Genomic DNA, 25,194 nt, shown 5'->3' with positions numbered 1-25,194 from the left:
TGGAATTTATCCTCTTGTTTGTGCTTATCTCTTTTTTCACCCTCTTTCTTTTTCCCTTCTTTTCCTTTGGACCCTGACCCTGCGTTTTGACCCCGTTTTGGTGTTCCTGGATCCCGGACGCACCTGGACTCCTGCCGTTGGGAAACTGCACGGTATAATTGTTCGATCAGGTGAGTGTGCTCTGTCAGACCACAATGTCAGCCAGTAGTTCCAATATGTATTCCCTTATATCGCATAATGTTCAGGGATTTTACCAAAGCTTTTACCTACTACTACAAGCAGAAAGCAGAAAGCAAACATTTTTGGCCAATTTGTTTTCTGCTACCTATGTTTGGTAAAAAAAAAATCGCAAAAAGCGTATTTTGATTGGTTTGCACAAAAGTTATCGCGTTTACTAACAAAGGGAAAGATTTCTGTCATTTTTGTTTTTTTTTTTAACTAGTAATGGCGGCGATCTGCGATTTTTTTGCGGTACTGCGACATTGCAACGGACAGATCGGACCCTTGACTGACATTTTTGACACTTTTGGGGATACCAGTGACATTTCTACAGTAATCAGTGCTATACATATGCACTGTTACTGTAAAAATGACACTGGCAGGGAAGGGGTTAACTTTATTGGGGAAAGGAGGGATTAAGTGTGTCCCTAGGGGCGTGATTCTAACTGTGATTGGCTGTGGCTACTAGTGTAGGAACAGTGATCAACGGTCCTACATAGTAGAACCGTATGATCACTATTCCTACACAGGGGAGAATGACAGGCGGCTTGTTTACATCAGCCCCCTGCCTTTCTCCCTTCACTGAGGACGATCGCGAGTGACCGGCGGACATCGGGTCCACCGGTCACACGCACTGACTTCCCAGTGAACGAGCCGTGGCGGGTGCGTGCCTCCGCGGGCACGAGCTCGCCCGCTATTGGCTCACAATGAAGTGACAGGCTAGTGACGTATATATACTTCACTTTGCCTGGCCGGGGGTGACCGCCGCCATATATAGTCGTGCAGCGGTTGGCAACTGGTTAATGGGCAACTACTGATCAACCATAAATTGATATAACGTCCCCTGATCTAGACCGTTTGTCAAGGTAAGAGAAGTTTATGAACTAACTCTGAATGGGAGGTTTCTTTCGTATTCAGTTTCATTTTACTGATGTGATAGACGAGCCAATGCTCCCTTGATGTGCTGAAATAGAGGGCAACACAATCTATTTTTTTATATTCCTCTTTAAACTCCATTCATCTGGATTCCTTATACTAGGTGAGACTCTTTTGCTCAGTTGGTGGGTTCTTTCCCTTAGTCAATGTAATGCCTCTTCTGAACCCCATGCAGAGGATTATTTCTTTGATATGCTCACTGTTTTAGGCAAAGAAAACAAGAACCATTCATACTTGGCTCTAGCTTCCGATCTGGGAATATAGAACATAATCCAAAGGAGGAATATAGCGGGGTGTCAGGGATGTGGTGGGATGGGGGGGTTTGGGGTGGTGGGTGGATGGGTTCTCCGAGCTACACCCAGGGGAGAAGTAGTCGCAGACGCATATTTAATATATGAGTATATGTATTTATATGCATATCCTTTGATGTGTACGAAACTTACATTATGTTGTACTTTTTCAGGAGTGGAATCAAAATCCCTGATGAAGATTCATATGCTATTAGGCAGGCCATAGACGATTCGAATTTCGTTCGAAAATCGTAAATGGCAGTGTTATCGAACGATTTTCGTATCGTTAGTGTGGTATGTAAAACGTTCGATTTTCGTACGACAGCAAAAATTCACATATCCAACATGTTGGGTTTTTTTGCGAAAATCGGCCGAATTTCGTATCATTAGTGGGGGAGTTGTATAATTTCGCCTAACAAAACACAGAACAGTAGGGAGTGTGTCCGGTAAAGATGTGGTTAAAAGGCACAAAAAATAGTGTTTTGTCGTACGATTTTCGGCTCACATTGATGGTACACTCGATGATGTGCACGAGTGCCGCTTTCGTTTATCGAAAGATAAATCGTATGAAATTCGAATCGTCTATGGCCTGCTTAAGTCACATTATCGAAACGCGTTGGACTATGTACCACTCCTTAAGTAGCACCATGTTTGTTTTATTTTTATGTATCTGATGGACCGATTTATGTATGCTTAAATGTTGTACCATTATATTGAACCTTGAATAATGAAATATTGATCTATAAGAAAGAGAATTTACCTCTAATAAACAATTTTTAGAAAATATTCACTCTATATGTAATCTATTGTTACCTATAAAGTCCCATTCCACGAAGGGGGTTTTTCCTTAAAACCTTTGTTCGGGGATTATGGTAACACCATACCTTCCAGCTGTCTACATAACCTCTTATATAACTGATTATCCTTTACTTGGGTACAATCTCATCCTCTATATTTTATTGTGACTTCATTTCCCGGAGTGACCCTGTTATTTCCAACCGTCTTAGTTTAGGTGATTTCACTACAGCAACTTTCTTTTTACTATTCTGGGGTATGTGTGCATTTTCTATATAGTAACCTGCAGCCAGATGTTGGGTGTTTTTCTAGAACAGTGTATGTACCTGGGGTTACGAAGGTTTCTCAATCTAATTGGGTGTGTCAGAGGGGTGAAGGCTGATCTTGGATTTGGGGCACAGAACAGAGAACCGGAAAGTACTAATAGAACTTTTCCACTGCAAGTACCGGCTCGGCTCTACTTGGCCCTGCTTGGCCCGGTTTGCTTTTCCACTGCTGGTACCGCATGGTACGGTGTTGGAACGGTTCGGTATGGTACAGTATGGTTTGCTTTTCCACTAAAGTAGTACTAAAGTTAAGTGGGTGGGATAACAACGATTCTCTGACCAATCAGTGGCTAGTAGTGACTGCATGCAAAGGATTGTGGGATATGGTACCTCTTGGAACCACAATCGAGGTGGTACTGTTTTTGAGAGCCGTACCGTTCGGTTCCATGCAGTGGAAAAGCGCCGCCGTACCGAACCATTCCGATACCGTACCATGCGGTACCAGCAGTGGAAAAGCACAAAAGCGAGCCGAACCATTCGGTTCCATGCAGTGGAAATGCGCCATTAGTAGCTCCTTCTAGGGAGACGCTACATTTACCATTTATGTATACATAATTCTATACTCACCATTTTTATTCTCCCCTATGGATATTGGTTCTCTGGATTTTATAATCATCCTCAGAAGAAATGAAGGACAGAGGAACGTCTGACCTACATATTTGGATGAAGGTGGGATATGCCGGTGGCCAATGTTCTGTAAGACATCATGCTTGATATGAGTCATTTATTCTTAGGGTTCTGATCAGTTGGTGACAGTCCATATTTTAAGTATAATGCATGGTGCTGTTGAGTGATTGGAAGAGATTTTTAGACAATTTGTTGGTGGATAATTAACAGCTGAAGGAGATCAATGATAAATTATCTAATAGAGGATCATAGAGCTGGAAATATACACTGCCTGGTCCAAAAAAAAAAAGGTCACACACTCTAATATTTAGTTGGCTTTGATTACGGCACGCATTCGCTGTGGCATTGCTTCGATGAGCTTTTGCAATGTCAAACGATTTATTTCCCTCCAGTGTTACATTAATTTTTCACCAAGATCTTTGTATTGATGATGGGAGAGTCGGACCACTGCGCAAAGCCTTCTCCCGCACATCCCAAAGATACTCAATGGGGGTAAGTTCTGGACTCTGTGGTGGCCTATCCATGCATGCTCCCTGAACCACTCTTTCACAATTTAAACCCGACGAATCCTGGCATTGCCCTCTTGGAATATTCCTGTGCCATCAGGAAAGAAAAAATTAATTGATGGAATGACCTGTGTGACGGTACTCACCGTCACTGGGAGTGAAAGACAGATACCTAATGGTTTGGATTGCTTCAAATGGGGTCTGTGTTTACACTTATGATAATGTGTATTGTACTTCAATGTCAGAGACAGGCTCTCCCTATTGTCTGTGTATTGAGGTGTGATGTGGATTCTGGTAAGCCTGTCTGTTCCATTGTTAATGAACTCACATATTGTGTATGCCAAGGTGGCTAGATAATTAGATCAGGTTAATTCTATTTCCGTATACAATTTCATCTGCATATGATAATGTAATCAGGCATCTGATCAGGAGGGGGATGTGCTCATGTGTGTATAAATTGAGTGCAAAACTGTTCAATAAAGGAGAAGGTTCCAAAACTTGTACAAGCTAAGTTGTCGGGTAGTTTTGTATGGGGCGGCTGGAAAATCTGATATCTATGTTCACGACTGGGAGGAAGTCGTATACTGACGGAATTCCACAAGTACAGTGTGGGTAGCGGTTCCATTACAACCTGGTCATTCAGTATATTCAGGTAGTCAGCTGACCTCATTCTTTGGGCACATGCAGTAATTATCCAATAGGATGCTTAGTTTAGTTAGTTGCTTAGTTAATTCCAGGTGGCGACTTTTTGTTTGTTCAGGCAGTGTATGTTTCTGTTTTATCTTACCTGTCTGGGGGGATAAGTTTATCCGGCTGTCGGGGTTTATTTGTATACATAATATTTTAGGGTAACTGAGCGCTGAATATATATGTGTTCATGATGGCCGGATTAATGCTTGTTACAATTGTCAAATAAAAATAAAAATTGGCCTTTACGTGGTTTCAATACTTCACACCACAAAATGTACTCAGCCAATGAAAGGTAATGACTCAATTTTTATTTTTCTCCTGCTATCAATGGCCAACACGGGACAACACTTCATCCATGTCTCTGGTGATCTCTGATCTCCTTATGAAGTGTTTCTTAAATGATGAAGATCAGCCATGAAGTATATCTGAGGTGTATATCAGGGGGTGCTTCTTCCTCACATGTCCACCAACATTCATATAGAAGACATTTCCCGCACTCAAGGCACTAATACACCGTGAGGGTTGTGTGGGATCCCTGATGTACATTCCCTCACTCAGGACAGGAAAGTGGCTTCTCCCCCGTGTGAGATCTCTGATGTCTGGAAAGACTGGACTTCTGTGAAAACAATTTCCCACACTCAGCACAGAAATATGGCTTCTCCCCCGTGTGAGATCTCTGATGTTTGTAAAGATCGGACTTCTGTGAAAAACATTTCCCACACTCAGGGCAGGAATACGGCTTCTCCCCTGTGTGAGATCTCTGATGTGTGTAAAGATTAGACTTCTGTGAAAAACATTTCCCACACTGAGGACAGGAATACGGCTTCTCCCCTGTGTGAGATCTTTGATGTTTGTAAAGATGGGACTTCTGTGCAAAACATTTCTCACACTCAGGACAGGAATACGGCTTCTCCCCTGTGTGAGATCGTTGATGTTTATAAAGATTGGACTTCTGTGAAAAACATTTCCCACACTGAGGACAGGAATGCGGCTTCACCCCCGTGTGAGATCTTTGATGTTTGTAAAGATGGGACTTCTGTGAAAAACATTTCTCGCACTCAGGACAGGAATACGGCTTCTCCCCCATGTGAGATCTTTGATGTCTGTAAAGATTATACTTCTGTGAAAAACATTTCCCACACTCAGAACAGGAAAGTGGCTTCTCCCCCGTGTGAGATCTCTGATGTGTGTAAAGATGTGACTTTCGTGAAAAGCATTTTCCACATTCAGGACAGGAATACGGCTTCTCCCCCATGTGAGATCTCTGATGTATGTAAAGGTCAAACTTCTGTGAAAAACATTTCCCACACTCAGGACAGGAAAGTTGCTTTTCTCCTGTGTGAGATCTCTGATGTCTGTAAAGATGAGACTTCTCTGAAAAACATTTCCCGCACTCAGAACAGGAAAGTGGCTTCTCCCCCGTGTGAAATCTTTGATGTCTGTTAAGATTAGACTTCACTGAAAAACATTTTCCACACTCAGGACAGGAATATGGCTTCTCCCCCGTGTGAGATCTCTGATGTGTGTAAAGATTGGACTTGTCTGAAAAACATTTTCCGCACTCAGGACAGGAATATGGTTTCTCACCCATGTGCAATCTCCGATGAATGGAAAGAATGGATTTCCTTGAAAAACATTTTCTGCACTCAGGACAGGAATATGGCTTCTCTCCAGTGTGAGACCTCTTATGTTTGTCAAGACTGGACTTCTCTGTAAAACATTTCCCGCACTCAGGACAGGAATATGGCTTCTCTCCCGTGTGGGATCGTTTATGAATACTAAGTTTGGATTTAGAATGGAAACACTTCCCGCACTCAGTACAGGGAAACCTCTTATCTGTTGGAAGGACGGCACTGTCCCTCGCAGTCTGAGGTTCCTCTGGATAAGAGGAATATGATGGTCCGGCACTGTCCCTCACAGTCTGAGGTTCCTCAGGATAAGAGGAATACGATGGTCCGGCACTGTCCCTCACAGTCTGAGGTTCCTCAGGATAAGAGGAATACGATGGTCCCACACTGTCCATCACAGTCTGAGGTTCCCCAGGATAAGAGGAATACGATGGTCCATCTACACTGTGTGATGCCGGATGGACATTTGAGGTAGCCGGGTTTTCTCCTGGACTATACTGTGTGATGTCCTCATCTTCTACTTTACAGTCTGGAGACAAAGTGAGACAATCCTCTGAGGTTTTCTTCATCTCTCGTCCATCTACTAAAATAGAAATGTAAAGATTATTACTAGACATCAGCAGATTGGTTCCCCTAAACCAGGACTCCGCCCACATCAGGCAGCTTTGTCTCTGAGGATCTTACAGTTACCCCCTCAAGGTAACTAGTAAATGGGCCTCTGATCTCCTACCAGTTCATTTCTTTATTCATGGACCTTAGTCAGAGAGTGAGGAAACAACGAGAACTGTCTTTTATAGGAGTGACAGTGATGAGGGGATTATAGGACGAGTGTCCCCTCCCCCTCTATCACTCATTGCCATCTTCCCAACACAAGAAGTCCTGCACTTCCTTATTTAGTCCATGATTTAGTCATGAATAACAGCAGGGCTGAGCCCCACCAGAGGTCAGAGAGTGAGGATGGGGGGAGAACAACCAAGATGAAGACTGGACTGATCCTGAAGACCACCATCATTGGGTTACTGACTCCTCCCTCATTATCACTTTCTGTTTAAGGTTCCAAAGTTGGAGGATGTTATCACATTATTATCAACATGTAAAAGTCTGTCCTCCAATCAAATCATCAGATATAAAATGTCCAGCTGGTAGAAAATAGGTGTAAAAGAAGCAATGCCTATGTAATGTACAACTTATTATATAGAATACAAAAGTTAGGACTATACAGTATCAGAATGATGTAATGTACAACATAGAGTACATAGTGCAGGGGTCAGGACTCATAATATTGGTATTCAGTAATCAGTGGAAGATTAAATGTTCACATGAGACAAGTTGCAGAGGTCCCACACCGCTGCCTCCCATCTCCTGAGACTGCTCTCAGTGACTTGGGTCTGAGACTATACAGACATATCCATCCACCCGGCACAGCAAGAAGAGAACAGAGGAAGTAACCCCGGGAGAATTGTTCTGTCAGAGATCTTACTAGACCCGGGCATGGGGCAGAAAACCGCTGGTCAATCAATGCCTATGGTGAAAATGAACATTTTGCTGCCAGCTGAACCCCAGAATCTCCATAAATCCAGTCTAGAGACATAAATTGTGTCTGCAGCACAGAGAAGGAAGATTATCCGAGAGAAATACAGGAATACAGGATGGGGAACACAGCTCAGGAAAGTGACCAGGGGATTACAGGCTGATATCACCCAGTCCCCGCCCTACTCTGGACCAATCAGTGAGCAGTATGGGTGGAGGAATGTATTTAGTGTTAATGACCCACCTGTGCTGATCTCTGTAGGAGTGTCCTCCTCTATAAATGTCCCCGTTATTCCATCCTCCTCCATAGACTGCTGATCATCTCTCACATACGTCTCTTCTTCTTCTGCTTTAACCTCAACTTTTATATCTATCCGATCTTCACCCTAAACCAAGAAAATTATATAAAAGATCACTTGCAAAAAGGGTTAATTTTGTGATAATATATTTTGTAAAAAAAAAAAAAATCCACTCACCGCCTCCACAAGTCCATGTTCCGGACACATCCCTTGTCTGTTACTGGATAATGTCCCAGAATTCCCAGCACCGCTCACCTCTCCTGTCAGCAGCTCCATCATCTTCTTGGTGACTTCTAGAATCTTCTCCATGTTGTGTCTCTCAGGTTTTAGGGAGTCACATGGAGGCACTGTGATGGTCATATGATCACCTGACTTCACCAGAGGAAATCTCTGTATTGGAGAACCAATAGGAATATCATGTTAGAATCCCAGAATCCTCCTCACCTCTCCGGTCAGGTCTGTGTTTTATTAATAGAGATAAGAGTGATGTCATGTGACCTCCCAGAATCCTCCTCACCTCTCCGGTCAGGTCTGTGTTTATTAATAGAGATAAGAGTGATGTCATGTGACCTCCCAGAATCCTCCTCACCTCTCCAGTCAGGTCTGTGTTTATTAATAGAGATAAGAGTGATGTCATGTGACCTCCCAGAATCCTCCTCACCTCTCCGGTCAGGTCTGTGTTTATTAATAGAGATAAGAGTGATGTCATGTGACCTCCCAGAATCCTCCTCACCTCTCCGGTCAGGTCTGTGTTTATTAATAGAGATAAGAGGGATGTCATGTGACCTCCCAGAATCCTCCTCACCTCACTGGTCAGGTCTGTATTTTATTAACCACTTGCTGATCACCTAACGACTATTTACTATGGCACTTAGCCGCTTACAGGCAAAGTGACGTCACTTGCCAAAAAGCCTGTAGGGGTCGAGTGCGCGCCGGCCATGCCGCGTTCCTGCCCCCGCTCGTTCCCTGCCTAGCCAGCGCGTGGGACCGGCGGCTCCGATGGACGCCGGCCACTCCTGATCTCCCGCAGCAGAGGGAGAAAGGAAGGCGGTTGATGTAAACACAACCGTCTGTCATTCTCCCTGAAGTAAGCACAGAGGCTATGTGATCCTGCTATATAGGATCGCATGTCTCTGTGGTTACTTCACTAGCCACGCCCCCTAACAGTTAGAATTACGCCCCTAGGGACACACTTAACCCCTTGATCACCAATAAAGTTAACCCCTTCCCCGCCAGTGTCATTTTTACAGTAACAGTGCATATGTATAGCACTGATTACTGTAGTAATGTCACTGGTAACCCCAAAAGTGTCAAAAATGTCAGTCAGGGGTCCGATCTGTCCGCCTCAATGTCGCAGTCCTGCAAAAAGAAAAAAAAAAAAAAATCGCAGATCGCCGCCATTACTAGAAAAAAAGAAAACAATAAAAATGACATAAATCTTTCCCGTAATTAGTAAACGCGATAACTTTTGCGCAAACCAATCAAAATACGCTTATTACGATTTTTTTTTTCGTTTCAATAATTTTTATTAAAGTTTTCAAATCAAACACGAAACAAAATAACAAAGTGTCAAACAAGGCAAATAGCAGAAGAAAGACATAAGCCATAAAGGGGGAACCCCATACACATGGAACATATGAAAGAAAGCGTACATGAGGAGCAGGCAGCAGAGTCCACAACATGGCTGTGAGCAAGAAAACCACCCCTCCAGGGGAGTAGCTCAAGGCTATGATCGTTCGGGCACCAACATGGCGATCGCCGCTCCTGCACCCCGGTGGGTGCGTGTCGCCCCCCCCCCCCCCCACCTCAACCACCACGGGGCCGTAGGGTGGAGAAATGAGTGCCACAACCAGAACCACCTGGGGGTCCCCAACCACCAGCCCCAAAATGGCTATGATACAATGATCATGAAAGATGAAAAGAAAACAGAAAAGCAAAAGGAGCAGAGAATCGAATAGCAGAACAGAAAAGAAAGAGAAAGAAAAGAAGAAAAAAGAGAAGAGAAGTCCTGGAGCAAACCCCTCATTTAGACAGTCACGCCCAGAGGGCTCAAGTCCAGCTGGGCTACAATGAAGCAGACAGATACTGGATCCAGGGTTCCCAAATGTTGTCAAATTGAGCCCACCTGTCGGAACGAGTAGCAGACAGGCGTTCGTTAACCATTATCCAATTGAGTTTGTGTTTTACAAGCTCGAACGCAATGGTCGGAGACCTCCATGACGGAGCCACCGCCAATCTAGCTGCCGTGAAGATAAACCCCACGAGTTTCATGGCCTTACGTGGGACCTTCACCGTAGAATGCCCAAGTAAGGCCTGTTCGGGGGACTTGGGTAGATTGACTTACGTTAATGAGTAATTAAAATTGTAAACCCGGATCCAGAACCTCTTGACCTTAGGGTAGGCCCACCATGTATGCAACATTGTACCCTGCATGCCACAACCCCGAAAGCAAGTAGCCGGAGCCCCCTGAACGTAAGCTGCTATTCTCTTCGGTACCATATACCATCTCATCAACACCTTATAGTTGGCTCACAGAGGTATTTATAAATGATTTGGAAGCGCCCTGGGCCATCTGATGCCATTCCTCAAGATCATGTTCAGATTGAAGGTCTTGTTCCCACTTCCGCATATAAAACAACTTGGTAGGAGAGGAAGTGAGGATGCCATACATTTTCGAGATGTGCCCAGTGTGCTTGTCATAAGACCTACATAAATATTCCATGGGGGTAGAAGTAGCAAGATCTGAGAGGGACTGTAAGGACTGTAGAAAGTGGGCAATTTGCACATAACGATAGAATTTCGGAATTGGGGAGACCATATTTTTCTTGCAGGTAAGCTTTAGGAATAATGCCCCTATTGTCACAGCAATCAGCAATGTGAATAAGTCCCTTGTTAGTCCACCATGCAAAATGAAGGGGTTGGAGACCAGGGGTGAAAGCAGGATTGCCCGCTATCGGAGCCAGAGGGGCATGTGGTGACTTGAAGCCTTGGACTTTTGATAGTTTATCCCAGAGACTTAGGGAAAAGGAAGTGGTGGGACACACGATGGCCGGTCTGTCCCTTTGCCTTAACCACATTAAGTGGCTGATAGGTGCAGACTGATCAGGTGAGGACTCAATATGCATCCATGTGGACCAGTGGGAGGAATGGAAGCAAATTAATGGAGCCAAGCTGCGCAGCATAGAAATATTTCACCAAATCGGGCGCTCCCAGGCCACCTCTTGATTAAGGCGGGAACAGCGTGCTCCTGTTCACCCTCGTCTCCTTTTCCCCCCACACAAAATGTAACAGTTTAGATTGGAAGGACCTCAACTCGGACAACTTGACAGCTATAGGAAGAGTGCGGAAAAAATAAAGCAACCTCGGCAACAGATTAATTTTTAACATGTACAGTCTGCCAAACCACGAGGGGGGAGGGGTCCTCTTCCACCTCTGAACATCCTGTAGCATAGTTCTGAACAAAGGAGGATAGTTGACTTGATACAACCTATCTATTGTTGGGGTCGGATAAATACCCAGGTAAGGGAGGGCACTGTCCTGCCACGTAAAGGGGAAACTATTGTGTACGGCGGTCAGTGTTGCGGTGTCAAGATTTAGACTAAGCGCTTCCGATTTTGAGTGATTGACAGAGAGCCCCGATATAAGTGTAAAACCTTTAAGGACACGGTAAAGGTTCGGCAGGGACGTGATGGGGGACGACAGCAGCAAAAGAAGATCGTCCGCAAATAAGGCACATTTATGTTCCACCCCCCACATTGAATCCCTTTGATGTCTGGGTGATGCCTGAGTTTGATGGCTAAGGGCTCGAGGGCCAGGATAAACAGTAGGGGGGAGAGAGGGCAACCCTGCCTGGTACCCCTCCAAATGTTCAATCCAGGAGAGCAAAAACCCTTGACCACCACTTGGGCAGTTGAGGTAGCATAGAAGGCGCTCAATACTGTCAGGAAGTGGGGCCCAAAGTCATACTTGCGCAATATAAGGAACATGTAGTATTAAAGAAAATGAACTACCCAACTTGTGCCGTCATCCAAATTGTATAGGAAAAAAGAGAAATTGTGGAGAATTGTGGGTTGGAGGACCAAACCACAACTGGTTCTTCACAAAAACATATAACTGGACTTTCTAAGGCACATCATGAAATGAATCATAGCGACTCACAATATTAAAAGAACAATATTTATTGAATGCAACCAAATTAAAAATGAGGGCAAAGGAACAGGTTGTCCTCATTAAGACATACACAACATGTAACAGGCGACCAGAGGACTTAAAATCGAATAAGGGTAAAAATAGTCTTAGGTTATTTGATTTTAAGACCTCTGGTTCTTCATAGATACAGCAGACAGACAGTACAATGCACGAACAGACGTGTCGGGTTGACGCGTTTCACGATGTAGATCGCTTACTCATAACCACACACAATGAGACTGTGGATACTGGCAAGCATTTGTAGATAAACCACGCCACTTCAACAATGACCACGGAGGAGATGCCTCTTTAGTACAGGTCCAAGTTATAGATCGCATCACTAAACCGATTAGAGGTGGGGATGTTTTTCATTTACTTTGTAAAAAAGAGGTTTCTTGGATATTTAGACTCCAAACTCGCATACCGCAGGGACTCAACTTTGAGTGGGACGTCACTCACTTTTATGAGTGAACCTCCCTCTAAAGAGTTGTTCCCACATCCTCATGGTCTGTGTATATATAGTGATTTATATTTTTGAAATATTTTTGAATATTCTACAGTGCACGTCTCTACAGCTTGGAAGTTCAGTACAGTTCTCATGGGTTCTGTTTTCCTTCCTCTATTGGACTTTCCTGGCTCCCTTTAATATGCTCTTCTGTTCTCTATTCAATCATCCGCATGTTTTTCTGGGGGGTTTTTTGGAGTTCTTTGGAGCTCTCTTCTCTCGTTTTCTCGTTTTCTTGCTTCTTTTCTGGGTGTATTTCCAGTTTTGCACTAGTCACTTTACCCATAGTCATGTACTATCATTTATCAATTGGTACATCTTTTGGGGCCACTATGCTATCTGAGTGTTAAATTGTTGTATTTTGTAGGCTGTCTGAGTGCTAAATTGTTGTATTTTAGACTTTAATAATTGATCATCTGGAAGAGGGGGTCTTCCTATTTTCTGGCACCGATCTCTTTATGTTATCGATATCTATATATACAGTGTACTCTATATTGGTTCCATAACCGATATAGGTTTATTATTATTTTTTCACATTATATATTATATTTATCCACATACATTTGATTAAAAAACTTTTTTATGTATTATGAGTACATTTAAACATATATATAGATATATATTATATACATCTTTTAGATATACTATCGTGGAGAGATAGAGATGTGATTAAATTTTCTTATATATATTTTCTCTACGATTGTGATTTGATCTGCATCTTTTGCCGACATCTATTATCAAATCTTATACATCAGAGATCGGTGCCAGTTTAGATAATACTTACAAATGGAATTTACAGGCTTTTTAAGTGCTTGTCCTCTGGTGTAATTTCTCCATTTTTTTATTCATTCACATCTACACACTAATGTATTTCACTCTTTATTCCCGTTCATTCTGTTTTTTGCATCAATTCACTATTGCATATGTCACGTACACATTGACCAGGTCCTTTATATCTTACTAATAATTCCACGATAACATACACCTGGTTGATGCAATTTTTGTATATTTTTTCTACTTACCAATCACTTTTATTTATTTATTCATTATTTATTTTTTCACTACACGTTCCTTCATATATATACATTTTTTATATATTCACACATGTCCTCCATACCTATATACATTTTGCCTTTCCATCCATACAACTATATATTTTTAACATTTTTCTTTCACTTTTTCTCACACAATGTTCGGGATTTCCCTAACTTTTTTTTTGGTCCAATGTGTTCCTGCCCATGCACGGGTGTCGTTTTTTGACAGGATTAATATCTGCATATATATCGGTGTGTTCTCTCCTCCACATCATGTAGGCTCTACACAGCCACCGATAAATCTGAGAGATTTTTTCAACGTTCCCGGTTTTTTTATGCATGTATCTTTTTTTGCCACCAGAGGTCAAATAATAGGAATATAATATTTCTATGTTGTTACTTTTTCACATATAGCCTGTTTCTTCCCACGCTTTGACTATGTTTATCATATGATTTTATATTGTTTGTATTCACACCTCCCCTTCCCCATGGAAGGTGGGAGTTTTTTGTAATCAATTGTCTTCACTATGGGATTGTGGATTGCTGGACTCGCACCTGTCTTCCCATCAATTAACTCAAGGTGTGTGTGATTACATTTCCTGGCCACCACCTCCTTGGTTTATCTACAAATGCTTGCCAGCATCCACAGTCTCATCGTGTGTGGTTATGAGTAACCGATCTACATCGTGAAACGCGTCAACCCGACACGTCTGTTCGTGCATTGTACTGTCTGTCTGCTGTATCTATGAAGAATAAAGGAGTTTGATTGTTTTCATCTTAAAACACCTTGAGTGCAGTCTCTATCTTTTGGAAGTTTCTGTGCTTGGACGGCGGATCCGACCTGCACCGGGATTTTAACTTGCACCTGAGCGGCTCTTTTCCTTGTTTGCTTCCGAGGCACAAAACCCACCTGGTCCGGATTAATGTATCGGGCCAGGAAGAGGTGCAACCGGGTGGCCAGGATTTTTGTCATCAGCTTAAGATCCACATTAATAATGGAAATCGGGCAATAACTGGAGCAATCACTATGGTCCTTATTCGGTTTTGGAAGCACATTAATGTAGGCCTCATTTTCACAGGCCGGCAGGGACCCTCCCCCCCCCCCCCCCGGAGGTGATGAAAGAAGGCACACAATTGAGGGTCTAGCAGTTCAAGATACTTTTTGTAGTAATGGCCCGAGAACCCATCCGGGCCCGGTGCCCTAGAAGGATTTAGGGATTTAATAGCCGCCCGTACCTCCCCCTCAGTGAATTCCGCATCAAGAGGGGTGACATGGTCCGTATGTATTTGGGGGAGAGGAATGTCCCTAAGAAAGTCCTCCACTCTATTGGGGAGCAGTGGTGTCAGGGAAGCATAGATCCGTGAGTAATAATCATGAAATTCGCACACGATTAGATCCGGGTTTTGGGATAACTTGCCGGAGCGGAGACGCAATCGGGAAAGCACAGGAGTATACGGGTAAGGATTCAGTTTTCTAGCCAAAAGAGTGGAAGGTTTATCCCCCCAGACTACAGAATCGATGGCGGGACCAGCGGAGGTACTTTTCCACTTTGGTGGTTAGGGTAAGATTAAGGGCCGTTCGCTCTGCATCTATTTTATGTCTGATGTCCCTCTGAGGATGTTGTTTCTGTTCCAGTTGAAGCAGACGAAGGGCCTCTTCCTGCTCTAAAATCGTCTGTGTGTGGATACGTTTGGACCGCGCCGCCAACTGAATCAATTTACCTCTGATGGTGGTTTTATGGGCCACCAATTATTACTTGGGTTGGTGTCATTATCCTGAAAGAACTGGCGAATCGCAGTTTCCACCTCAGAGAATATGACCGGGTCGTTCAAGAGCGAGGCATTAAGTCTCCACGAGAATGGGCCCCTCCTAGTATCCAGTGACCGGACAATCAGTTGGACCGGCGAGTGATCGGACCAGGACGCATCCAAAATCTGGGACTTCAATATGGATGGTAACTGTGAGGAGAGGGTAAATAAGTGGTCGATGCAAGAATATGTTTTATGAACTGAAGAATAATGGGTGAAGTCCCGCGTAGAGGGGTGCATGTTCCTCCAGACATCCATAAAATCATTAGAATGCAGTAAATGTGACCGGAGGATCCTCCGCCCATCTTCGGCAACGACCCTGGTCCAGAATGTCCGAAATCATAGAGGGCTTCACTCCTGAAGAAAAAGAGAAAGGTACAGAAAAGAGAAGAGACAGAAACTAGAACAAAAATGTCTTAGAGTTAGCACATAATATACAGACAAGAAAAGTGTCCATGAGCCCCAGATGGGCCTAAGACACAGGGAGTGACTTGAGGTCCTCCATAAGGGGGAAGGCGATCAGATTAGGAAGTGGCATACGTCTACGCACCAGCATCCCCAGCTCCTGGCAATGGAAAGGGAAACAGCGGGTGCACAACATCTACGGGTGCCACTCGACCCCCCGCCTGCCACGTTCGCCGGTGGCAGACTAGGGGGACGAAAAGCAGCCATCAGGAGGGCAGAAACATGCAGCATAATGGACAGCAATATACAAGGAAAAAACACAAGTCAGCAGTCTAGTTGAGGATGGGCAAAAAGCAGCCCAGTGGGAGAACTCTCCCAGGTGCCGGCAACACAAACAACAAGCCGCCCCAGGGCCCAGGCAGGGACCATCCGTCCACCTCTTGGAGAGGGGGGAAACAGTGGTTGGGCCAAGCAAGGGGAAAGAGACCAACAAAAAATGGAAAAACAGCAGCAAAGTTCCAGCAGTTCATCCAAAGTGACCTTTGGACGCGGATGATTTCTTAGCGTTGGAGGCTCTGGATTTGTGGGACCGGGGATATCAGTCGTTCTCGGTGATGTGGCGATGCAGAAGGAGGGGGAGAGGAAGCTTCTCTGGATATCAGGCCCAAGGCCAGCAGGACTTCCTCGCCATCCCTAAAATTACAGAACGAGTGAGACTTGCCCTTAAAGGTAAAAGATAAGCGAAAAGAGAAAGACCAGCAATACTTAATTTGATGCTCTGTTAAGCGTAGCAGGAGAGGTTTCAAAGAGCGTCTCTTCTGGATGGTCAAGGGGGAAATATCAGCAAAGATTTGAATTTTATGATCCTGTGAGGTCCTCGAGATTTCTGGCTGCATACATGACCTTCTCCTTTATCCTGTAGAAGTGTGGCTTGACTATAACATCCTGTGGCAGGCTGTCCTGTCTGGGGGCAGTCAGGGCCCTATGCGCCCTGTCTATTTCCATGTGATGAGAAGAGATATCCGGGATCAGTTCCTTCATTAAGGCATGTACAGAGCCCTCCGAATCTGAGACGGACTCTGGGAGTCCCCTTATGCGGAAATTATACCTCCTGGACCTATTCTCCGGGTCCTCAATTTTGGCGTTGGCGGTATCCTGTCTGGGGGCAGTCAGGGCCCTATGCGCCCTGTCTATTTACATGTGATGAGAAGAGATATCCGGGATCAGTTCCTTCATTAAGGCATGTATAGAGCCCTCCAAATCTGAGACGGACTCTGGAAGTCAACTTATGCGGAAATTATACCTCCTGGACCTATTCTCCAGGTCCTCAATTTTGGCGTTGGCGGTATCCTGTCTGGGGGCAGTCAGGGCCCTATGCGCCCTGTCTATTTCCATGTGATGAGAAGAGATATCCGGGATCAGTTTCTTCATTAAGGCATGTACAGAGCCCTCCAAATCTGAGACGGACTCTGGGAGTTCCCTTATGCGGAAATTATACCTCCTGGACCAATTCTCCGGGTCCTCAATTTTGGCTTTGGTGGTATCTAACTGGTCTTGTAGGGAGTAAATCACTGAAGAATTATGTTTGACCACTTTAACAGTAGTGTTCATTTTGGATTCAATTGTGTCCAGCCTGTTGCCTATGGCATTGAAATCCCCCCTCATCTGCTCTGTGATGATAGTGCAGGCCTTAGACAGTTCCTGCTGTAACAGGGCCGAGAAGCGGGCTAAATGGGCCGCATCCCCAGAGTAGGCCGCTGGAGGGGTGGGTGGCTGCGGATGTGAATCCATAAGGGAGCTGGCAAGGTCGGCCATTTGCCTGTCCATAGAGGAGGCCAGAGAGCCGGCCTCATCTGGGCCCTCCGCCCTGTATGGGGAAGCCGGGGAAAATTGAGGGGTCCTGCCAACCTGCGCCAAGGGAAACTCATCCTGAGATTGGGAGGAAAATGGGTCCGGGGGTGGGCTAACATGCGTGGTCTGCTGAGCAGGGGTCTCCTCCGGCATGGGGACCTTCTTTGACAGGGCCACGGCATAACTCCGGCCTTTCTGGCTGGTCGCCATCTTGGGCGGGGAGGCCTGGTGTGGGGGCCTAGCAGGCTTTGCTGATTTGTGCATCATAGACAATCTCGCGGGGTTCATTTTAACTGGTCCCGGTGCCCTCCACTGCATGCTGTCGGCTCCCGCCGAGGGAGCCGAGATCCGCTGGGATGAAAGCTGATTGTGAGCCGGGGATAGCTGGTAGCGTTCGGTGCTCCGTCAGATCATGTCCGCGCTGGGCGCCGCGCGCATGCGCACTTATTGCGATTTTTTTTTAACCAAAAATATGTAGCAGAAAACATATTGGCCTAAAGTGTTAAAAATTTTTGATTTTTACATTTTTTTTGAGAATTTCATATAAAAAATGTGTGAAAAATATTATTTTTTTTAAATTGTTGTTTAACATTTTGTTAAAATGTTTATAGCACAAAAAATTAAGATTGCACAGGTGATCAAATACCACCAAAAGAAAGCTCTGTTTGTGGGGAAAAAAAGGACGTCAATTTCATTTAGGCACAGCATCGTATGACCGCGCAATTGTCCGTTAAAGTCACACAGTGCTGAATCGCAAAATAGGACCTGGTCTTTGAGCAGCCAAATCTTCCGGGGCTGAAGTGGTTAAAAGAGATAAGAGTGATGTCATGTGACCTCCCAGAATCCCCCTCACCTCTCCGGTCAGATCTGTGTTTTATTAATAAAGATAATAGTGATGTCATGTACATAGTAGTTGAGGTTGAATAAAGACAATAGTCCATCCAGTTCCCCTCTGTGTAGGTGTGTGTGGGCGGAGTTCCCCCTGTGTAGGTGTGTGTGGCTGTAATCATCTCGCATACCCCTGAATGTTCTGATCCTTGAGATGTACGTCTAAGAGTCTTTTAAAAGTCACCATACTTCCCGCAGAAACCACCTCTTGTGGTAGAGAATTCCACAATCTTGTAGCCCTAACAGTAAAGAACCCCCCACGTTGCCTGAGGTTAAAACGCTTCTCCTCTAATCGCATTGTATGCCCTCGAGTCCTCATGCAATCCTTCCGACTAAACAGCTTTTTTTCTAGGCTGAGATCCCCATTGAGGTATTTATAAATTGCTATCATGTCCCCCCTCAGACGTCTCTTCTCCAGGGAGAATAAATCAAGCGCTTGTAAGCGCTCTTCATAATTAAGGTCCTCCAATCCCCTAATTAGTTTAGTTGCCCTTCTCTGGACTCTCTCCAGCTCCAACACATCCCTCCTGAGGACTGGCGACCAGAACTGGACAGAATACTCCAGATGCGGTCGGACCAGAGTTTTATAAAGTGGAAGGATTATAGACTTATCTCTGGAATACATCCCTTTCTTTATGCATGCTAATATTCTGTTGGCTTTGGCAGCTGCCGCTTGACATTGCATGCTATTGCCTAATCTATCATCAACCAAGACTCCCAGATCCTTCTCCATTTTTGATTCCCCCAAGGGTTCCCCTCCTAACGTGTATTGTGTTTTTATGTTTTTAGTCCCCAAGTGTAAAACCTTACACTTCTCTACATTAAACCTCATTTGCCATGTCGTTGCCCACTCCGTAATTTTGTCCAGGTCATTCTGTAGGATATCTGCTTCATGCTGTGCAGTTATTGCCCTGCCCAATTTTGTGTCATCTGCAAAAACTGATAACGCACTCCTGATCCCGTCCTCAATGCTGTTTATGAATAAATTGAACAAGGTTGGTCCCAGGACTGAGCCCTGGGGCACCCCGCTTACAACCTCAGACCAGTCTGAGTATGCGCTGTTTATTACCACCCTTTGGACACGCCCCTTTTAGCCAATTCCGTATCCAAGAGCAAACCCTGCAGTTGATGCCTGCAGACCTTATTTTATAAATTAAGCGCTTGTGGGGAACTGTATCAAACGCCTTAGCGAAATCCAAGTACACCACATCCACTGGTCTGCCCCTATCCAGGTACACCACATCCACTGGTCTGCCCCTATCTAGGTACACCACATCCACTGGTCTGCCCCTATCTAGGTACACCACATCCACTGGTCTGCCCCTATCTAGGTACACCACATCCACTGGTCTGCCCCTATCTAGGTACACCACATCCACTGGTCTGCCCCTATCTAGGTACACCACATCCACTGGTCTCCCCCTATCCAGGTACACCACATCCACTGGTCTCCCCCTATCCAGGTACACCACATCCACTGGTCTCCCCTATCCAGGTACACCACATCCACTGGTCTCCCCCCTATCCAGGTACACCACATCCACTGGTCTCCCCCTATCCAGGTACACCACATCCACTGGTCTGCCCCTATCCAGGTACACCACATCCACTGGTCTGCCCCTATCTAGGTACACCACATCCACTGGTCTGCCCCTATCCAGGTACACCACATCCACTGGTCTGCCCCTATCTAGCTAACAGCTCACCTCCTCGTAGAATGTTAAGAGATTGGTTTGACAAGAACGCCCATTTGTAAACCCGTGCTGATTACTGCTGATGATGTTGTTGTCTTTAGCAAACTCTACGATATAGTCCCTTATCATCCCCTCCAGAAGTTTACATACTACTGATGTCAGACTGACAGGCCTATAATTTCCCGGTATATGCCTCTGACCCTTTTTTGAATATCGGAATCACGTTAGCTTTCTTCCAATCCCCTGGTACATCTCCTGTCATAATACTGTCAGCAAAGATCAGGAACAGTGGTCTAGATATAACCTTACTGAGTTCTTTGAGTACTCTCGGATGTACGCCATCCGGGCCTGGTGATTTGTTTGTGCTAATTTTATCCAGCCTTTCCCTGATTTTACCCTCTGTTAGCCATAGCGGCAAGTCCTGTGTATTACTACTAACCATACAGTTATGGTCAGTGTACCCCATACATTCATGGTCAGTGTACCCCATACAGTCATGGTCAGTGTACCCCATACAGTCATGGTCAGTGTACCCCATACAGTCATGGTCAGTGTACTCCATACAGTCATGGCCAGTGTACCCCATACAGTCATGGTCAGTGTACCCCATACATTCATGGTCAGTGTACCCCATACATTCATGGTCAGTGTACTCCGTACAGTCATGGTCAGTGTACCCCATACAGTCATGGTCAGTGTACCCCATACAGTCATGGTCAGTGTACCCCATACAGTCATGGTCAGTGTACCCCATACAGTCATGGTCAGTGTACCCCATACAGTCATGGTCAGTGTACTCCATACAGTCATGGCCAGTGTACCCCATACAGTCATGGTCAGTGTACCCCATACATTCATGGTCAGTGTACCCCATACATTCATGGTCAGTGTACTCCATACAGTCATGGCCAGTGTACCCCATACAGTCATGGTCAGTGTACCCCATACATTCATGGTCAGTGTACTCCGTACAGTCATGGTCAGTGTACCCCATACAGTCATGGTCAGTGTACTCCATACAGTCATGGTCAGTGTACCCCTCCTTTTCCTGTGTAAAGACACGGTTGCTTTTTCAGTGTCCTCTGTAACCATCCTCCCATCATTGTTAATTATGTGTGCAATATGCTCTGCCCTAGTTTTTTTGCTGTTGATATATTTAAAGAATTTCTTTGGGTTTTTTTTACTATCCTCCGCTATTTGTCTCTCAAAGTTGATTTTAGCCATTTTGATTTCTTGTTTACTTTTCTTATTTGCCTCCTTGTATTGCTGGAAAGCGGATACTGTGCCCTCTGATTTATATTTCCTGAAGGCCATTTTTCCCCCCTAATAAGTTTTTTAACGCTACGGTTTAGCCAGCCAGGTTTGGCTGTGTCTCTTCTAAATGTATTTCCCATAGAAATGCACTGCGAGATGCATTTGCTTAACCGGTTGCCGACCGCCGCACGACTATATACTGCGGCGGTCAGCCCCGGCCAGGCAGAGTGACGTAGGGGTACGTCACTCGCCTGTCACTGACTTGTGAGCCAATTGCGGGCAGGCGCATGCCCGCCCCGGCTCGTTCACTGACAAGTCAGTGCATGTGACCGGCGGACCCGATCGTCCGCCGGTCACTCACGATCGCTCCGGTGAAGGGAGAAAGGCGGATGGCTTATGTAAACAAGCCACCTGTCATTCTCCCTGGTGTAAAAATGAAGATCAGAGGCTTCTACTATGTAGGACCGTTGATCTCTGTTTTTACACCAATAGCCATGTCCCTTCACAGTTAGAATCACGCCCCTAGGACACACTTAACCCCTCCCTCTCCAATACAGTTAACCCCTTCCCTGCCAGTGTCATTTTTGCAGTAACAGTGCATATGTATAGCACTGATTACTGCAGTAATGTCACTGGCACCCCCCAAAAGTGTCAAAAATGTCAGTCAAGGGTCCGATCTGTCCGCCGCAATGTCGCAGTACCTCAAAAAGAAAAATCGCAGATCGCCGCCATTACGCAATAAAAAAAAAAACACCAAAAATGACAAAAATCTTTCCCTTTGTTAGTAAACGCAATAACTTTTGCGCAAACCAATCAAAATACGCTTTTTGCGATTTTTTTTTTACCAAACATATGTGGCATAAAACAAATTGGCCGAAAATGTTAAAAAAATTTGATTTTTACATTTTTTTTGGGGCATTTCATATAAAAAAATGTGAAAAATATTGTTATTTTTGCAAAATTGACGCTCTTTTTTTGTTTATAGCGCATGATCAAAAAAAATCGCACAGGTGATCAAATACCACCAAAAGAAAGCTCTGTTTGTGGGAAAAAAAGGACGTCAAATTCGTTTAGGTACAGCGTCGCACGACCGCGCAATTGTCCGTTAAAGTCACGCAGTGCCGAATCGCAAAATACCCCCTGGTCTTTTAGCAGCCAAATCTTCCGGGGCTTAAGTGGTTAATATGTTCCTAAAGCATTCCCATTTTTCCTCTGTGGTCAGGGATCCCAGGGTTTGGTCCCAGTTTACCCTTTCCATCAATGAGAACAATTTTGGAAAGTCTGCCCTTCTGAAGTTTAGGGTTCTTATGTTCCCCACTTGTCTTGTTATATTGTTATTTACACTAAATGTGATCATCCTGTGATCGCTAGAGCCCAGGTTGTCCCGGACTCCTACCTCCGAGATTAGGTCTGGGTCATTAGTGATCAATAGATCCAGGACTGCATTCTCTCTAGTCGGAGAATCCACCAACTGTGACATGTAATTATCCTGTAAGGTTTCCGTGAATAGACGGCCTTCTGTGAGTGTGCAGTCCCCTCATCCCAGTCAATGTCGGGATAATTGAAGTCCCCCAATATGATGACTGATCCTAGTTTTGCCACTTTACTCATTAGTGCTAAGAATTCCAGCTCTACCTCCTCCCCTTGGTTGGGTGGCCTATAGCAAACCCCCACAATTACTTTCCCCTTTTCTCCTTCTAAATCCATGCTCATCCCATCCGTAATGTCATTCCTCTCTATCACCCTTACATTGTTCTTGACATAGAGACATACCCCTCCCCCTCTTTTTCCTACCCTGTCCTTCCGGAACACAGAATACTCTTGGATATTGGCCAGCCAGTCATGTGAGGGGTCGAACCAAGTCTCTGTTATTCCCACAAGGTCTATGTCCTCCTCATGTACTAACATTTCCAACTCATCCATTTTATTACCTAGGCTCCTGGCATTAGCATATACCCCTCTTATACCCCTCTTAGTTTTGTGGAAGTTGATAGTGAATGGTGAATTTTTTTATTCCTGTTTGGTCTGAGGTTTTCCCGCACAGACCTACCATTGACGGTCATGTGACCTCCCAGAATCCTCCTCACCTCTCCGGTCAGCTCTGTGTTTTATTAATAGAGATAAGAGTGATGTCATGTGACCTCCCAGAATCCCCCTCACCTCTCCGGTCAGGTCTGTGTTTTATTAATAGAGATAAGAGTGATGTCATGTGACCTCCCAGAATCCTCCTCACCTCTCCGGTCAGGTCTGTGTTTTATTAATAGAGATAAGAGTGATGTCATGTGACCTCCCAGAATCCTCCTCACCTCTCCGGTCAGGTCTGTGTTTTATTAATAGAGATAAGAGTGATGTCATGTGACCTCCCAGAATCCTCCTCACCTCTCCAGTCAGGTCTGTGTTTTATTAATAGAAATAAGAGTGATGTCATGTGACCTCCCAGAATCCTCCTCACCTCTCCGGTCAGGTCTGTGTTTTATTAATAGAGATAAGAGTGATGTCATGTGACCTCCCAGAATCCTCCTCACCTCTCCGGTCAGGTCTGTGTTTTATTAATAGAGATAAGAGTGATGTCATGTGACCTCCCAGAATCCCCCTCACCTCTCCGGTCAGGTCTGTGTTTTATTAATAGAGGTAAGAGTGATGTCATGTGACCTCCCAGAATCCTCCTCACCTCTCCGGTCAGGTCTGTGTTTTATTAATAGAGATAAGAGTGATGTCATGTGACCTCCCAGAATCCTCCTCACCTCTCCGGTCAGGTCTGTGTTTTATTAATAGAGATAAGAGTGATGTCATGTGACCTCCCAGAATCCTCCTCACCTCTCCGGTCAGCTCTGTGTTTTATTAATAGAGATAAGAGTGATGTCATGTGACCTCCCAGAATCCTCCTCACCTCTCCGGTCAGGTCTGTGTTTTATTAATAGAGGTAAGAGTGATGTCATGTGACCTCCCAGAATCCTCCTCACCTCTCCGGTCAGGTCTGTGTTTTATTAATAGAGATAAGAGTGATGTCATGTGACCTCCCAGAATCCTCCTCACCTCTCCGGTCAGGTCTGTGTTTTATTAATAGAGATAAGAGTGATGTCATGTGACCTCCCAGAATCCTCCTCACCTCTCCGGTCAGGTCTGTGTTTTATTAATAGAGATAAGAGTGATGTCATGTGACCTCCCAGAATCCTCCTCACCTCTCCGGTCAGGTCTGTGTTTTATTAATAGAGATAAGAGTGATGTCATGTGACCTCCCAGAATCCTCCTCACCTCTCCGGTCAGGTCTGTGTTTTATTAATAGAGATAAGAGTGATGTCATGTGACCTCCCAGAATCCTCCTCTCCTCTCCGGTCAGGTCTGTGTTTTATTAATAGAGATAAGAGTGATGTCATGTGACCTCCCAGAATCCTCCTCACCTCTCCAGTCAGGTCTGTGTTTTATTAATAGAGATAAGAGTGATGTCATGTGACCTCCCAGAATCCTCCTCACCTCTCCGGTCAGGTCTGTGTTTTATTAATAGAGATAAGAGTTATGTCATGTGACCTCCCAGAATCCTCCTCACCTCTCCGGTCAGCAGGTAGATGATCTCCAGGGTGAAGTTTAGTACCTTCTCAGTCATGTGACTCCGGTCCTCCTCCATCCTCATTTGATCTATACAGGTCTCCTTGTAGACGGATAACTTTGGGAAATGAAAGTAAGAATTATTTGGATGGTATTGGTCACACAATAATAGGA

The 25,194-nt window shown here is 44.8% G+C and overlaps 1 protein-coding gene across 1 annotated transcript; it reads right to left on the bottom strand.

The window, feature by feature from the left end:
• Positions 1–4,939: 4,939 nt before the first annotated feature.
• On the bottom strand, positions 4,940–25,168 carry LOC309543513 (uncharacterized protein; the record flags this gene model as incomplete). Its single annotated transcript, XM_082275988.1, has 5 exons — positions 25,022–25,168; positions 8,024–8,236; positions 7,792–7,933; positions 6,404–6,600; positions 4,940–6,310 (listed from the first exon to the last, which is right to left on the bottom strand). The coding sequence occupies exons 1-5, from the start codon at positions 25,103–25,105 to the stop codon at positions 4,940–4,942; spliced, it is 2,007 nt and encodes a 668-aa protein (XP_082132114.1). The 5' UTR covers positions 25,106–25,168.
• Positions 25,169–25,194: the final 26 nt, after the last annotated feature.

This window comes from Pelophylax lessonae (assembly GCF_965119305.1).
Source record: "Pelophylax lessonae genome assembly, contig: HAP1_SCAFFOLD_151, whole genome shotgun sequence".
In the NCBI taxonomy this organism is placed as follows: Eukaryota; Metazoa; Chordata; class Amphibia; order Anura; family Ranidae; genus Pelophylax; species Pelophylax lessonae.
This window is presented reverse-complemented; position numbering and strand designations above follow the sequence as displayed.